The sequence below is a fragment of the Montipora foliosa genome, unplaced genomic scaffold (genome assembly GCF_036669935.1).
Source record: "Montipora foliosa isolate CH-2021 unplaced genomic scaffold, ASM3666993v2 scaffold_474, whole genome shotgun sequence".
Taxonomy (NCBI): domain Eukaryota; kingdom Metazoa; phylum Cnidaria; class Anthozoa; order Scleractinia; family Acroporidae; genus Montipora; species Montipora foliosa.
In genome coordinates, this window is record NW_027179783.1 from 442,501 (window position 1) to 460,000 (window position 17,500).

Sequence of the window (17,500 nt, forward strand, 5' to 3'; positions counted from 1 at the left end):
AAAAGTTGACTTTAATATCAAATGTTCCAGCCAAGAATTCCGACGATCAGTGATTGTTGCGTACTGCAGTATTTTGTATATCATGTTTCTACCTATAGCTGCCCTGGCGGTTCTTTGGAGACACCAAAGGTCAGTGAAGAAATATGGCGACGGAAGCGATGATGAAGCTACATATTCCCAGCATTCAAATCCCGAAATTGTCACAGGCTTACGGTTTTTATTCGCAAATTACAACAATCGCTCGTGGTATTGGGAACTTGTTGAAACAGCTCGAAAGGTGACCTTAACTTCAGGCATTATCCTGATAGGAAGTGAGAGCAGAGCCTATATTGGGTTGGCTTATGTTATGTCAGGTCTCTATGCTATGTTCTTTGCGTACAAGCAGCCGATAGCAGAGCCCTCTGAGAACAAATTGATGGTTTGTTCCCTTGCTGTAACTTTCGTCAACCTTGCAATAGGTGCTGTGAGTAGAATACCAGCAGAGAGAGTACATTCCTCGGTGGACATGGACCATATCATGTTCCACGCATTGGTATTTGGAGCAAATTTTCTAGTGATTGGAATTCTTGTGGGTAAGCATTTTGTTCTCAATTGTAATTAAAACAAATTTAGAGAGTTGGGAAGTTGGCTTTCGATTGGTTAGCATTGTGTGATTGTGAGCTCAGAAATATCAAGCATTTTACTTTATATGAAATATCAAGCATCTTACTTTATACGAAAGATACCACGTCCTTTTAAAAATAATTAGTTGACAACTTCACGCTTTCCCTTATTGACGGTAATTGTTAAAGTTGTTAAAAACTCCGTAAACTGCACCGCTACGATGAAGACACAGAATCGGTTTGTACTTTGTGGTCACTATTTTTTCAAATTTTCTTCAAAAACAAATTTATTTTTATAGTTCCCCCACAACACTCCTTTGGCTATGCATCTGAAGGGTCCCATACTTAGATTTCAGACAGCGTGGGTATTAATTAGCACTTTTTACTTTGATCTATGATGTGAACACCATAATTCAGTTTGCCGGATCAAAAAAAAAAAACTGTCAATCTAGTGATATCTTTCAGTCAAGAGGTTGGTTATTATTAAAGAAAACCCAGAGGAAACAAAAAGGGTCCCATTTTCAGATTTGGCGTCATTGGTATCTCATGGTATAATAAAGCCAAACTGAGTTTCACTGTCAAAATGAAGTTTCAACTTTTTAGCCAACTCAAACAAAGAAGCTAGGAGGCAAAGTTGAACTATTTTGAGCGTTCTTTTTTGACCTATCATGCGAGATGTGTTTATTACAAACAAGCTAAGTTCTTCTGAAAATTTCCATTACATTTCGAGAACACCTCAAGATCTTTCACTATGAATGGACCACAGTCACGCAAACAAACATCTGGGCATTAAAATCTACTGGGAGAAAAAAAGAAAGTCGCGCATTTTTCAGAGTACCAAGCTCCTCTGTTTGGCTTTTCGTTCACTAGAGATAACAAACAAACATATTTCTTTACTTTCTCTTTTTCAGTCCAGTACGTCTGGTATATTTACCTCTTTATCAAGGAGTGGCGCAAAAATCCACAATGGTCTCTTTCGTGTTTCCTGGCGTTGCTTTTGCCTCTTAATGACCTCCAGAGCGAAATACGGGGAATGACAGGAAAAGATTTGCTGAAACAACAACTGCAAACTGGTAAGTTTAATGCGCCATCGGTATCTGGTGCGTTCAAGGAGAGTGGAGCAGTAAGCTTTGACCTTGCCTGTATTCATGAGAAGCCGAAAGAGTCAGTTGAACCTCGATCAGTCAACTTTGGCTTTGAAGAAAGCGAAAGCGGTGATCTTGAAGAAGAAGGTGCTGACAAAGTGGCATTTGACACAAGAAAGAAACTGGACCGTCTCGCAAACCAGAAAGAGACATTCGAGGAGTTCAAGGAGAGTGGAGCAGTAAGCTTTGCCCTTGCCTGTATTCATGAGAAGCCGAAAGAGTCAGTTGAACCTCGATCAGTCAACTTTGGCTTTGAAGAAAGCGAAAGCGGTGGTCTTGAAGAAGAAGATGCTGACAATGTGGCATTTGACACAAGAAAGAAACTGGACCATCTCGCAAACCAGAAAGAGACATTCGAGAAGTTCAAGGAGAGTGGGGCAGTAAGCTTTAACCTTGCCTGTATTCATGAGAAGCCGAAAGAGTCAGTTGAACCTCGATCAGTCAACGTTGGCTTTGAAGAAAACGAAAGCGGTGGTCTTGAAGAAGAAGATGCTGACAAAGTGGCATTTGACACAAGAAAGAAACTGGACCATCTCGCAAACCAGAAAGAGACATTCGTCGCCGAGGAGTTCAAGGAGAGTGGAGCAGTAAGCTTTGCCCTTGCCTGTATTCATGAGAAGCCGAAGGAGTCAGCTGAACCTCGATCAGTCAACTTTGGCTTTGAAGAAAGCGAAAGCGGTGGTCTTGAAGAAGAAGATGCTGACAATGTGGCATTTGACACAAGAAAGAAACTGGACCATCTCGCAAACCAGAAAGAGACATTCGAGAAGTTCAAGGAGAGTGGGGCAGTAAGCTTTGACCTTGCCTGTATTCATGAGAAGCCGAAAGAGTCAGTTGAACCTCGATCAGTCAACGTTGGCTTTGAACAAAACGAAAGCGGTGGTCTTGAAGAAGAAGATGCTGACAATGTGGCATTTAACACAAGAAAGAAACTGGACCATCTCGCAAACCCGATAGAGACATTCGAGAAGTTCAAAGAGAATGGAGCAGTAAGCCTTGCCCTTGCCTGTATTCATGAGAAGCCGAAAGAGTCAGTTGAACCTCGATCAGTCAACTTTGGCTTTGAAGAAAGCGAAAGCGGTGATTTTGAAAAAGAAGATGCTGACGAAGTGGCATTTGACACAAGAAAGAAACTGGACCATCTCGCAAACCAGAAAGAGAAATTCGAGGAGTTCAAGGAGAGTGGAGCAGTAAGCTTTGCCCTTGCCTGTATTCATGAGAAGCCGAAAGAGTCAGTTGAACCTCGATCAGTCAACTTTGGCTTTGAAGAAAGCGAAAGCGGTGGTCTTGAAGAAGAAGATGCTGACAATGTGGCATTTGACACAAGAAAGAAACTGGACCATGTCGCAAACCCGGTAGAGACATTCGATACGCATTTCTGACTGGCTTTTTTAAAGGCATTAACTTAACTGAAAATTATCCCGGACAACGGCAGTCTATTATAGAAATAAAGTACCTTAGGTCCTTTAATAATGTAACCCGACAGCATATGAGGGCATTATTTGATTTTGAAATCGTTTCCAAGTCTCAGGATTTGAAATTCCGCACTACGTGCTTTCAATTTATCCCCTAGAGAGCTGTGTTTGAGATTTTATCGTTAAAACACTAGATAAAACTGTCCGATCTGAAGAAATTATGTGTGTCCTTGACTCTGTGTTCCGTTACTAGAACGGATGAGGAGGCCTTGGATAATCTAAATCTTGTATCGGAATTCCTTACCATGTGGTATTATAAAAATAAAATAAACATAGTGTTGAAGGAAGATTACAGAAACCGGGATAAGTTCTTATTGCCAACGACGATGTCCAATAATCTCAATAATATCGCTATTTACAAGAATCTAATAATCTGTAGCATCCATTTCTGATAAATGAACAAGTATAGGAGTAAACAAAATCAGTCAGTTTAGTTTTGAGTTGGGCTGTGACATCATAAAACAGGGATCTAAACTGAAAGGGAAGATACTATGTTTATAGTTCCTTTGTCATCTTCTTAAAACAAAGCAATTTTCTTGGATGAGCTACTATTATTACACGTTCCAAACATAGAATCCCCTACATCTTTGTTGACGAAACTGAGACTCGATGGTGAAGATTGACTCTCCTGATTATGGAATGCTAAAAAAATTAAACATAGTGATTTGTACAATTTTTTTCCAAAGTCAGTATGCCTGCTAAAGTCTACTTATATTCTTACCGTTCAGGGTTTTCGTTTTAGGCCGCAGGCCGGACGTTTTCGTGCGCTTGTTTACCATTTCACTTTCGGTACTTTGACGCTATGAATTCAAAGATTTGTTGTCCTCTTTGTTTTCCTTTTTTTCTTTTTTTTTTTTTGGACTTGGGTATATCTCCGGAAGCCATGGGCTGACAAAAGAAAGATACGTACGTCAAAAAAAAATTATATGACCCTTGAGCAATATTTTCCCTCTTCTGGAGTTATTATTAAATATTGTTGTATAGCTGAGTTTTTTCCCCCAGCAGCGCGTGCTCTCGTTGGTCAATTCGAGGTCACATGACATCTAAAAATAAAACTGTTTCCTGCCAAAAGTCTCTGAGCGGGCAACAGAACCCTGTGACCCGCGAATGTTGACCGACGACCGCCGTTGCCGTTGCCGTTGCATGTTTTTCTTTTTGCGCTATATAACAAATCACTTAATGACTGTTCCCTCGGGAAACATTCCATTTTGTTTCCCTCGAATCTCAATGTTTTCCTCGGCTGCGCCTGGGTAAAACAGTCGGGAGCTTAAGTGCGCGCGTCTTTGAGACGCGGACGGCAACCGGAAGAGGACATTTCGCGTGCCAGGGCAGTGGTGTCTCGCAAATTTTTAGACTAATCATCTCTACTTAACAAAAGATACTGAGCAATGTAAATGTGGTTGTGTAAAAAAAAAAAAACGGAAAACAACTCACTTTTGGTCGCCGTCCGCGTCTCAAAAACGCGCGTGCTTGAGCTCCTTATTGAAATTCTCGAGAAACAAAATGAACTGTTTCTCTCGGGACCAGTCATTAAGTGTTTTTAAATTACCATGTGAGATGGGGACAGTGAAACCCGGACAGTAAGGTCATAAAATGGGATAGAAAGGGTTAGGTTGCCTCGGTAGTACATAGGGAGCAATGTGCTATGCATCCCAAGATAGGAAGGATTTGGACACCTGGTCCACGGCTGTGTGATGTATTGGCTGTCTGATATGGATGGAGAGTTTGGGAAAGGTGATGGAGGTGGTGGCCCAAGGTTATGCGGCGAATAAAAAAAAAAAAAAAAAAAAATATATATATATATATATATATATATATATACATATACATATACGTGTAATAAAGTGGCTAATGCGTTAAACAGTGCTCAATACACTTTTTAAGTGTAGAACTTTGAATACGAAGATATAACGAAGAGACAAAATTCTCTGTTACTCCGAGTTTCGTGCTCACGCACTCATCAGACCGTATTTACTGTCTGATGAGTGCGTGAGCACGAAACTCGGAGTAACAGAGAATTTTGTCTCTTCGTTATATCTTCTTATATATATATATATATGGATGTACCACATGTGTGGGACATCTGGGGTGGCTTTATAGCTTAACCTCCATCCTAGACATCAGCATTGCACTGATGAGGCCCAGAAGGCCGAAACAGTACTGTCTGCAGTTAGTTATATATATATATATATCTATATATATCTAACTGGATTTGTCAAAAGGTGCCTGCAGAAATTGTGAAAACAAGCCAATTCTGCTACTGTCACAGACTTAAAGAAAAGCCACCCTCCCCACCCCTGTGCTTTGGTCAGACAACCGACAATCACCTACCCACACCACAGTGTGGGTTCACTCTAATTGGTGATCAAAAGCAAACTATCATTGAGGCCTAGACTAGTCCAGGAAAAATTGCCAATGAAGACATGCTACAGTGTAAAGTCTGACTTAACAAGGCCACAAACTCTAACTGCAGTTAAAGTCTCAAAGCAGCAACCCCCCCAGCCCTGTGCTTTTGACACACCACTCACAGTTAGAACTGTCCCTGGACTGTTTGGCAAAGCAGGCCTTGACGGCAAGCCCCCTCAATTTTGAGAGGCCACAATGGCTTGAACACGGGCTGGTGACCCGGTTGACCTTTGTATTTGTTTACATGGGCTCGGGACAGAGGTCGATTGGAGAAAAACCCGTCGTTGATTTTCAACAGGACGTAACACCTGACTGCCAATAATTTCCGAAGAACAAATGAACAATTCGTTCAGTTAGAGGCGAGGCATTTTAGAACAACGATTTTTTTTTCCTTTCTGATGAAATGGGGGATTGTCATGCTTCCTTGACTCGCCTAGCGTGACATTTGCGGTTGTGGCGTGAAGAATTATTAAGCGCCGCTAGATTTTCTCCCAACGCTGTCATTATAAAGCCTTATTGTCGTCTCAAAATCGAACTTAATTTTTTTGATATACAAAATATTTCTTTCAGGAATAGAGGGTTTATTAGTGCCGTTTTTTTCTATGGCTTATTTACTGCTTTGCGCGTGATTTATGCCTGATTCCCTTCGCATTTCGTTATTATATTTTTGCACCTTTTTAAACGGCCCAGGGATTGCCGTGAGATCTAATATGAAAAGGGTCTTTTCCGGGTCTTAGGTCGTAGGTCTTAGATTTCCGGATACCCCAATATTTTCGCTATTTTCGTCCTAGTAAAACATCAACAATTCGTTACTTTCCTTATTTAGTTTGGGTTTGTTTAGATTCTCCCTGTATAATAATTACTCAACCCCGTAGGATAATTGTTAAATATCGTTAGAAGGACAGTAGCTGACTGAGTTGAAATAGTCATTCAAAAAGATCAGTAATCTATAACAAAGCTTACTGAGGGTGTCAACTGTTGACATGCGTGTCATAAGAGGTTAAATTTTTGACCCGACAAGTGATATTTTCTCTTCCTTTGTGCAGAAACTTAATTCTTACATTAAGCTGCATTCAGTTTAAAATTTATACAACTGAATAACAGTGTGCTTTGGTTGTCGCGAGTTGCACAGCAGGTTCGTAAAGTCCTTTTCTTGGTCAGGGCTCAAAATACTTTCCGGAAAGTTGCCGGTCATCTTGACCGGTCAAACAAATTTTGGCTCGGCCATCTCTTGTTTCTGACCAGTCAAAAATTTGAAAATAACAATTTTAACCTCAAAACCTACAATAGTTTACAGTGCAATGCAATACAACCTAGAAAAATAAGCAAAATGTGAAGCAAAAACTATGGCTTCACACTTTTAGATAGTCATTGTAGTAGCCCTCAAGAGTATAATTAATAGTTCCGCATTAATCTTTCAACAGCTGATGGCCTCAAATCATGAAACTTGCGTCTGGACAACGAAAGACACTTCAAACCCGTACACCATAAACGGGTAGCCACTTTGAGAACAACAGTTTATCAATTTATCTGTAGCTAGACATATGGACGTAAGCTTACCTGCTTTCACCATCACACAAAAATGTCAGAAACGTGTGATCAAGCTTTCCTGGTGGTAAACGCTTAGCTGTAATCCGCCATTTCGCTCCAAACCTAAACATTCAAGCAAAGATAAATTCTGTGTATGAAAAGTTTTTACCAAAACCGGAGTTTATTTACCTCGCCCAGTGCTAATTTTCTCACAAACCGTGAAACGTGTTCTTCGCGAACGAACGACAGCAATGAAAAATTTCCCGCTCGTCGCAATTGTCACGTGTTGACATTTTTATTTCTTTGGCGTCACGCCCGTCACGCAGCGTCTAATGCTAACTGTACAACCTTTCTAATTTGAGAATTCTGTGCCATGCAATTTCCTAATAATGTTTCTATCAGTGTCTCTTAAAAACAAGATCAATTTAAGAACAGTTTCAGTAGTTTCAGGCTGACATCACCAAAAAATGAAACAGATCGTATACTAATCACTGTCTTAAAACGATAGACAATTTTTACGCAATACTGTATTTCAAAAAAGACTACACAAAAAAATGTACAATTCTGAAAACGTCTCGATATTTTGCAAGCCAACAAGAGTATTACGAGAGTATTGGATCGGCTACTCATTTACAGCTGTATTTTAATATTCCATGTTCTTTTTTGAGGCTTTGCTTCGCAAACAACTTTCCTTTCTTTTCTTTCGTTACATGTTACGGTATTTTATTTTGTGTTGAATTCTCCAGTTGAAGATAAGTAATTAAAGCGTTGCTGTTTTTAAACTCCCCAAACAGGAAACTGACTTTCATACACAAATTGTCATCACCTGATCACTGAACTGTCAGTAATAAAGAGGTCAAGTTTGTATAAATGTGCTCTTGGTTAGAGAGAGTCTGTATTATAGAGGCTTTCTTGTGAAAGGAAATGTGTGAGGATTCTGTCGGGAGATAGGAAACTGTACTTAATAGAGAGATATCCGTGGTGCAGAGGCTCCTTGAGTAGAGGTTCCACCGTATGTGACAATTTAATCTGATAAGAAGGCCAGTCCTTGAACAAGTTACGCAAAAGCTGAGGGGCGTGACACATGCGTGTTATCTTCTTGTGATTTGTGGTATTTTCTAGCAGTAACAGGATTTTGTTCTGGTCGCTCTATAAATGTAGAACTCATTGCTCACGTTCATAAATCGTTTTCTTGCAAGTCAAATAGGGGAAATGGCCGGGGCTTCTACTTTGTCAGACACACCACAGACGTCGATTTCTAGTTCATGCGATCAGCGAGTTTGCGACTTAAATAAGCTAGTTTATCGCTTCAATGCAGAGACCCCTTGGAGATATTTCCGAGACGGAGTTCCTCTCGCAAGTTCAGTGGAAAGAGGACGGAAGAAAAGGGATCTTAAACTGAAGAAGATTTATGCTCGCAAACGGAAAAAGATCAATGCCAGAAAAAACAGACCCTATAAAGACACAGAGGCAATGTCTTTGTTATGTTCGTGTGATAAGGGTTACTTGATGCGTCTCCCAGCTCATGAATGTCGACGAATGATACAGGATTTGAGAGCAGCTTTTTATCAAAAAAGTTACAACGAACAAAATTATGTTCTTTTAGGACTAATGGAAGTCAGAGTTTGTCCTACTGGGCGCAGAACGATTACTTACAAGGTACCAACGCTAGGAACAGTTTGCAGAGGGGCTTTTCAAATATGTTACGGATTTTCCCGTCGAAAACTCCAAGTTCTTCTAAAGAAATTAGAGGTGGATGGTGTCTCTATCCAACAAGACATGAGAGGAAGACACGGAAATAACGCAATGAGACTTTTGCCAGAAGCGAGGAGGGCTGTAACTGACTTCATTTGTTCCAAAAGGGCGACTGAATCTCACTACAGAAGATCAAGAACTCGAAAACGATACTTTGACTGTCGAACGTCTATGCGCAAGATGTGGAGAGAATTTGTTAAAGTAAACCCAAATCTAAAAACAAACCGTTCAAAGCTAAAAAATAAGGGACCTGTAATTAGTTTTTCCACCTTTAGAAACATATTTAACGAGGACTTAGGAGACTTACTCAGCTTTAGAAAGGCCAGGATAGATACTTGTCAGTACTGTGATGAAATTCAGAACAAATTGCACATTATACGTTTAGAGGTTAAAAATGGTAACTTCACTAATGTCAATGAATTAGAGCGATTACAAAACGAACACAACGCTCACTGCCTTGAAAGTGAAAGAAGATTCGCTTGTATGAAATATGACATGGTTATCCTCTCGAAGAAAAACTGAATAGTTTCAATGGCTTTTTCTTTTGAACTCTGAGAACCGTCAGTGGAACAGATCAGCATTGATATTGTAAAGTAACGAAGATGGACAGTGTGATAAAAATTAAACAACTGGTTTGAAATATGACTTCTGTTTTCCTGATGTATGATTCAAATAGCATCGATCGTAGAAACCTATCGTCAGGCTCGGGACGGCTGTTTTCAAATGAATACAGTGGAACTCAGTAATACACACGCGAGCTCTCAGAAAAAAACGTCACGGACATGTGTTTAATCGGTCAAATTGTGAGCCCGGCCCAAAATTAAACATTGGATATATTTCAAAGCAAAGTTCTGTTATACCATGCGTGTTCCTTTGTGGGTGAATTTTTTTGTTCAAACCCCGTTCGATTTCAAGATGATTTGTACGGTAAGCATTTAGAATAAAACTAATCCCTTTCGCTATTCTTGTTACAATCCCAAGGGTCTGTGTGATCAGACGAAACCGCACTAGTAGTAATTAAAGAAAAGAAAATAGATAAAATTGAATGTAGAATAGTCAAACACCCGAAGAAAGCATGTCACGCCAATTTGAAACTGTTTTTTTTGTGTGTGTGATAACATCGAATTAACAAATAAAAATCTGTCATTATTTCAACAGGGTAATTAGCAAGCGGTTCACGATGTTTAAGAGTTTGTCAGCTCGGAAAACAGATTAATTAAGCGGGTGTCCATAGAGCGAGGTTCCACTGTACAAAAGGAGGATTGTGAGGGTAACGTTTCCAATTCAAGAAATTGGAGTCGCGATCATGCCGTCATGCCGAGAACCCACACGGGCCGGGCGGACCATGCTACAAATCCCTATAAATACTATTAGTTAATTCCTAAAAAAAATTCAAAGTTTGCAAGACATGTTTCAATCGACCATTGATGATCATTACCTAATTAAATTTCAACTTTTTGTACACCTTGTGGATTTTTAAGATTGCATTAAAGGGAAACAACTAAATCTGGGGAATCTTCAGTTGCAAGGCCAGATCTCGTATCAAGATTTTGAAATCTTCCAAATCCTAGAAACTCGTTTAGCCGAGTAGATTTGATCTTTAAGAACGATCACCGTGCGAAAGTACGACGGAACCTTCAAAAAATCATTTACATTAAATGAACTGTGATTAACCGTTTTTGCTGATTGTCCGTCTACCGGTACGGTATTTAATATGTCTAGCATTTTAGAAAATTGTCTTCGATGTTTATTTACAACATCCTTTAGATGAGATATCTTGATACCGACTGAAATCGAAACAAAATGTTATGTTTTTTTAGGTCTAAATTCTCGGTTTCTCTCGGTTGTTAGTTTCCCGGCGGGTCTAATTTGCAGGTCGCAGGTTGCAGGTTATTGCTTCACCAATACAGATAGTATCCTAAACATTCATAAAAGCTCACGTTGGGCCTAAAAACTTTAGGCCTAATTAGGCCTAAGGTTAGCTTTTAAGAATGTTTAGGATACTTTCTGTACTGGTGAAACAATGACCTGCAACCCGCGACCTGCGACCTGCAAAATAGACCCGCCGTTAGTTTCCCGAGCAGTTAGTTGACCCGTTAAACATGGGCTGTAAAGTTATCGAAAACGGTGCGTTCAAATCCCCGAGAACACAAAGAAAGTAACGATAAAGTTAATGTTTCATAATAGTTTAACTTTATTCACACAGTATACATAGACCTAAAGAAACCTACATTCAAAGTGATAACGACCAAAAAAAAAAACCTATTAATATGCCTTTACTGTAGTTCACCGCCTTCATTTTCTTCACTTGTCGAACTTGGCAAGGATTCATAAAATCGAATAGCAGGTTGGGATAAGTACTTCTGGGCTAGTTTAACACAAGATCGTTTAACATCCTCGCGGATTGCCCTTCTTTCTCGTCTCACAGTAGTGAGAAGCTCTGGCCTAAGCTCCATGCATTGTTTTTTCTTTAGGAAGGAAATCTTCCTTGGAAACTGTCTCGAATCCATTTCAAATCTTACAAAGACATTGTCTGGATGATGTACCAATTGAAGGTCTCCGTTCTCGTCAACTGTTTCACCGTAACCGAAATTAAGCCAGGCGATGTTTTTAACTTCAAATCTTTCCTTCTCCAAGTCCTCATTTCGACTGACGTAACGCAATCGGAGGAAAGATTTATAGTCTTTTATCATATCCAACGTAACCCACTTAACTGTCACGTTCGATAGCCCCTCGTGTTCTAAGACAGTTGCCCATTTCCTTGGAATGTCAATAATTTCGTGCCTTTGGAAAACATTTTGTATAGTTCCAAAGCGTCTATCACAGACAGAGTAAGTGTGACCTTCTAACAGAAATTTCAAGTTTGCCCTCAGCAACTGCCCACGTCGTACTATAAAGTCGAGGTAAAAGAATAAGAAACATTCCTTGAACTGGCCAGGTGCATTATCACACCAAATAATTAGGTGATCATGTTTTCCGAGCTTATTCTCAAGTTCAACAAGTAAATGGTCCAACAGAGATATGACTTCATTTGGTCCCGTGGTGCCAACAGTCTCGTCATATAAGAAACAATAAATGTGGTCGTCGCTTGCACAGTACATACCCAGATGGTGTGTTTTCAGCTTCGTACAAAAGTAGGAGTCCTGCGAAGAGACTTTAGGAGTCTTGAGCGTTTTGTCAAAATCCAACTGCAAGGTAAGAGTCTTTGGGAACATATCTCTCTGGGTGTCACGACGCCGCTGTTTGTTGCATTTCTGTTACAAAGTGAGTAAAGAGATTTTTGTCAAAAAAAGCAATATGCGTCTAGTGTACGCGAAATGTTGCATATACTGGAGTATACATGCAGCTCACTTGTACTGCGTATTTATAATGTTGTTTCATCCATGTTACAAAGTTTTGGTATTTTAGTCGGAAAACGCTGGAATGATCTATACTGTTGTTACAGAAAGCATTTATCGTGTAAGGTGTCTAAGACGTCAGATCAACCGCATTCTGGAATCATCGTAAGGGATGTCACACAACGTAAGTTTCGCCAAAAAGAAGCTTCCAGTACATTAGTGTCACGACAGAGGCTGTTTCTAGAGTGTTAATGCTGGATGCAAGGAAAGTAATGAAGCATTAAATAATTGTTGCTTTAACTTCTCTGGAAAGTTCCACTAGATTCGCGAGTAAGCATGCATCCAGGAAAGAAAATCGCTTCAAAAGACCGGATCACGGACTTGACATTCTCGATAAAAAAATATATATAGCCGAACCTCTCCATAACGGCCATCTTGGGCAGGGACCGCGCAGGAGAGCCCCCAACGTTTGCGACGTAAAAAAATGAAAATGATAATGAAAAAAAAAAAAGAAGAAGAAAGGAGGAATTTCACAAGTTCGTAAAGGAAAAAAAAGTCATATGAAATTATCACTAGCTAATTAGACACGCATTTAACTAGCAGGCGAAAAGAGTGATAAGAAAATACAATAATAATAATAATAATAATAATAATAATAATAATAATAATAATAATAATAATAATAATAATAATAATAATAATAATAATCTAAACTTGGCTGCGCTCAACAATGACGCAAAAGTGATTTAGTAAAAAAACGTACAGACTTTGTCGTATTGACAGTGCTAGCGATTGTAACAAACACAAGACAAATTTCCGAACCTTTAAAGAATGTGTTATACAGTAGCCACCACCTTAGTTTCTTTCGTCAGGGGTATACTGTTTTGTTTATTTCCATTCTGATTGATACATTGTTTACTTCCCTGAGATGAAGTGGTTGACGTAAAATTGTTGGATTCCTCACTTGATTAATAGTTAATATCGGCCAGTATTATCTACAGTGGAGGGCACAGTGGAGGGAATTTCCATCTACAATAGTGAGTGTAAACATCGGGTCATGTAATACATGTAAATGTTTGTCAGTTTCTATGCTGTGAAAGAATCGCTCTTTTAGCTCTAAAACTTGCAATTATTGCAATTTCGGAAGAATAGAAATCAAAGGTTTCCGGGGGAGCATGTTCCCGGACCCTGGTATGAATTCGCCTTTCAGTTCCCGAATCCAAACCATGCTGCGCGGGCCCTGTTGAGGACAGGGGAAAGCGGCCGTTGTGAGGACTGTTCTGGCGGGAAAGGTATTTTTATTTTAAGATGATGCTTATTGTAGCATAGAAAGATGTAACAAAATGAAAATACATATCAATAAAAGAAACCAAAAATTAGTGTTCGGAAAAATGTTAACAAAATAAATCGCGGTAAAAACAAGCTCATCATCTTGCATCAGCTTCGTCTTCCGCAACCATAACTTGGAGTAGCTTATTTCTGACTTCGTTCCTCTAGTCAACATGACCTTTTACAATAAAAAAGTGGATTTCTTTTACACTGTCCTTGATTAACTGGCCGTTGTCGAGTGGTTACTCTGGCAGTTGGGACGCACTTTAGTGGTCGTTGCCGTTGTGGAGAAGTGGCATAGAACGAACAGGATATTCCACATGGCGGGATTTCAAAACGTGAGAATTGTTTGCCGGGATAGGAAAAATGCAGTGGCATTCACAAACAGGAAACAATTCTATTCCATAAACCCTCAGTTTGTGATAATTTATACTTGACAAGTGTCATTGACAATTTTGATTTGCTCATTTGTATAAGAGGAGAATCTGAAAAAGGATTTGTGATCTTGAAAGGTATGGATTCTTCATCAAAAAGCGGAGGATCCTAAAAGGGTTTATTTTCCATGACAACGCACGCGCGAACGTGTGTAATCTCTCAGAAAGATTTCAGCACTAACAAGAAGACACCAGTCATCACTGTATCATCTGCATATATCCTACTATAAGGAGTACTACGGGTCCATTTAGTTAGAAATACAATACAAGAAAAGAAATAGTTTTGCGATCGATCAAAACAGGTGATTAAAAAAAACCGTGCCGCCTAAATTACAAGTCCACGACTGTCAACGGTATTTTAGCTGTAGGAAAGGTGCTTTCAATTTCTGTAAAGTAGCTTTTCGCGTAACTTTTTCCGTAAAATGGCAAGAATAAGACGGTTCAGTGAGAATTTCACGTACGATAACTGTTGTGCACCATTTTTGTACCAAAAAACGCTCGTGAAAAATATCTTTTTGGAATCCTTTCCCTTTAAAAAAACGCTCAAACAGTGAATCTCATGCAAAAATTTGATCTGAAGAATCCACCCGTAGTGTGATCTGTTTGATGTTTTTAGGTAACGACTTTCCCTGCATTAAAGTCTTTTCCCTGAAAACTACCACTGAATTCTTCCAAAAATACTCACGAAAACGTTTCAAACGGTAATTAAAAATTGCCTGTTTTTGTGATATGTTCCTTTTTCTACCGTGGGAAAATTTTGTTACATTAATTAGTGGAAAATTCCCATGCTCTTTAGAGGCAGTAGACATTTTGAGTTTACTCAGGGCATTCAGCCGCGTGATAAGATGTCGAGCTTTGCTAACGTTAGGCAAGTGATGCTAAAACAGAGACGAGGCGCAAAATGCCCTTTTTTAGCAAGGTTTGTAAGCCTTGGTGTCCACAAAGGAGCGAGGGACAGCTTTGTCTCAACCAGTGAAGTTTTCGAGGCGTATTGTGCTGCCGTGGCCATATGGACTGAAGGCGACAGTCTGCATGGTCAGACAAAATACCTCATGAAGAGAAAGGCTTTTGATAAGGCAAGTCCTTAAGAAGAACACAATTTATTTATTTTGTTCCTTGTCCCTTTGATATTAATGGAGGCTCTTTTGAGACTTTCACTGTACTCATTTAGCTCATAACGTTTACGAGCCACTAAAAGCCAAGCATTCACGTCACCGAAAGAGGCCATTAGCTGGCTTTATTGGGGATTTAAAAAAGCGTAATACAGTCCATTGAAATATCTAATAACAGGCAGGAACTAATGAGTATTAGCAGGTTCATATTGACACCACAGTAGCCTAAAATGACGCCAAATAGTTCTGTAAAACCTGGATTCAGCATACATCTTTATTTACCCTCGGATTTTTAGAGTAGCTTGGTGTAGCTAATATCTCCGAGCATTTACCCTCCCAACCATGATCATCACAGAAGACAGACCACAACACTGGGAACTACATGCCCTACTCTTTGCGACACGTGTACAGGTTCGTTTACGTCCCACAGGATTATGAACATTGAAGGGTTGTGAGACGGGACCTCCGGCTTATCGTCCTTATCCGAGAAGACTAGAGAGTCTAACCATTTGCAGATGTAATTACAAAGGCAGCACTTTCTCCTCAGTTACTTAAGGACCCTGAGTGTTGGTCCAGCCGGAGTTGAACTCACGACCTCCCGCGTGACAGCCCGGTGCTCAACCAACTGAGCCACCGGTGCGCAGCCAATTGGGATCAGCTTGTGTTTTCCAAAGCTCATGCTGTAAATCACAAATAATTTCAGTTCACATTGAGATGAAAAATTAACACGTTCCTCCCTATATATCACACTTTGCAGAAACACTCATTAGGTACCCCTGAGGATGTAAGGCGCGTTCACTGTGCTCGTACTAAAGTGTTTGTATAATGCGCTTCTGTCTATTCAGCTGGTAAGGCCAGCCTAGCATATTTTGTAACGCTCTTGAAATCTAAAACTTGCCTCAGGGACGTGGGTTGATAATGAATGTTTGTCTATGGTTAACCCATAAAAAAATAGTCAGATTTATTGCGTCATTTACTTCCAATGAAAAGTGCGACTCGTGTTACAAAATGGATTTGTACTCACACTCATTTGATTCATACTGTTTCTTTATTTTCAGCAATTCAAAAATCAATTAGAGCAGCTGGCAAGAAATAGATTGTGGGACGTGAAGCCCGCCGTCCAAGCAGCAAAAATCCGCGGTTATTCCGGAATACGGCTCCAACGGCCGCGAAGAGAGCCAGCTATAGAATTTGGGGGGCAGGTAATGCGCGAACGCCTTGCAACATACAGCTCCCTTAATCCCAAGCCAGAACCACCGATTGAGGTATGTGTCAGCAAATTTATTTTCAATTCTGAATAGTTAAACTGATCTCCCTTGATATAATAATTATAAAGTTAGTGGTATAACATTTCAGTGTTACTTGTTTGGTCTGTAGTTGCATAATGTCCCCAGTGATCCCCGAGGAGCAGGAATGTGCGCCTTCGCCTCGCGAGACATCAAAAAGGGGGAAATCATATGCGAGTATGAGGGAGAAGTGATCTCCCTCCAAGAAGCCGACAGAAGGGAAAAATTATATGAAGCCGAGGGAAGGCCCTGCGCGTTAATGGTGATCGAAAGTGCGGGACACCATGTTGCGTAAGTGTTTAAAGTAAATGATAAAACATATATTTTTTCGTCGAGTAGCACCTTATGATGGGTAAGAAAATATCGCTGTACTTCTATCGTAGTTATCTCATAGAATAAAATACCTGCAATTAAAAACAGCCTAAATTTGCACCTTTCATCTACATCTCGTTACATTTATCAGGTGATGCCTCTGGGAAACGACAGCGTGAAATCCATAGATCATGAGTTTTGAGGAAAAGATCTTTGTATTTGACGATCTATCGTCCTGACATGATTACGAAAGCAGATTCATGGAAAAAAAGAAATATGTCAAAAATTGTAATTGGCCAATTTTGAGGGCTGTACTCTACTGTGCGGCACGTTAAATTTAAAAGTGGTGGCTTTACTTCAACTAGTTTCTTTTCCCGTGCACCCGATAAACTAAAAAATAGTGAAACTATCAAACACACCCAGCTAGAGGTCCTTACTGTAAGTTGAGGATCGTTGTTTTTCGGCATTCCATTTCCGTTATAAGAGGTATGCATTTCATTGGCTAGGCCATTCATTTTTTAGACCTAAAAGTTCAAGTCTTCTAAGTGCAAACCAGTCAAAGTTATCAGTGCTTGTCCACGCTATATTTTATCCATTGATTGAGTGCTAAAGTTACTTTCTGTCTCCTCCTAGGATCGATCCATATGAAGGCGAAACAACTCGTCAGTTAACGTGGGGTGCCACGCTAAATCACTCACGGAACAATGCAAACGTCAAGCCTTTTGTCATTGACAAAAACAGTGACAAGCCACGTCTTTTCTTTGTTGCTCTCCACG

At 39.8% G+C, this 17,500-nt stretch overlaps 2 protein-coding genes across 2 annotated transcripts in view; both read left to right on the top strand.

The window, feature by feature from the left end:
- LOC137989803 (uncharacterized) overlaps nt 1-3,519 on the top strand; it is an 88,629-nt gene extending 85,110 nt beyond the window's left edge. Inside the window, exons 10-11 of the mRNA XM_068835452.1 lie at nt 1-572; nt 1,514-3,519. The exon at nt 1-572 is cut by the window's left edge and continues 997 nt beyond it. Coding sequence (XP_068691553.1) covers nt 1-572; nt 1,514-3,129 — 2,188 coding nt within the window. The 3' untranslated portion in view covers nt 3,130-3,519. The remainder of the gene's footprint in view (nt 573-1,513) is intronic.
- Nucleotides 3,520-14,859: 11,340 nt separating this feature from the next.
- The window catches only part of LOC137989794 (N-lysine methyltransferase KMT5A-A-like), a 2,736-nt gene continuing 95 nt past the window's right edge, over nt 14,860-17,500 (top strand). Inside the window, exons 1-4 of the mRNA XM_068835445.1 lie at nt 14,860-15,090; nt 16,185-16,391; nt 16,504-16,703; nt 17,358-17,500. The exon at nt 17,358-17,500 is cut by the window's right edge and continues 95 nt beyond it. Coding sequence (XP_068691546.1) covers nt 14,860-15,090; nt 16,185-16,391; nt 16,504-16,703; nt 17,358-17,500 — 781 coding nt within the window. The remainder of the gene's footprint in view (nt 15,091-16,184; nt 16,392-16,503; nt 16,704-17,357) is intronic.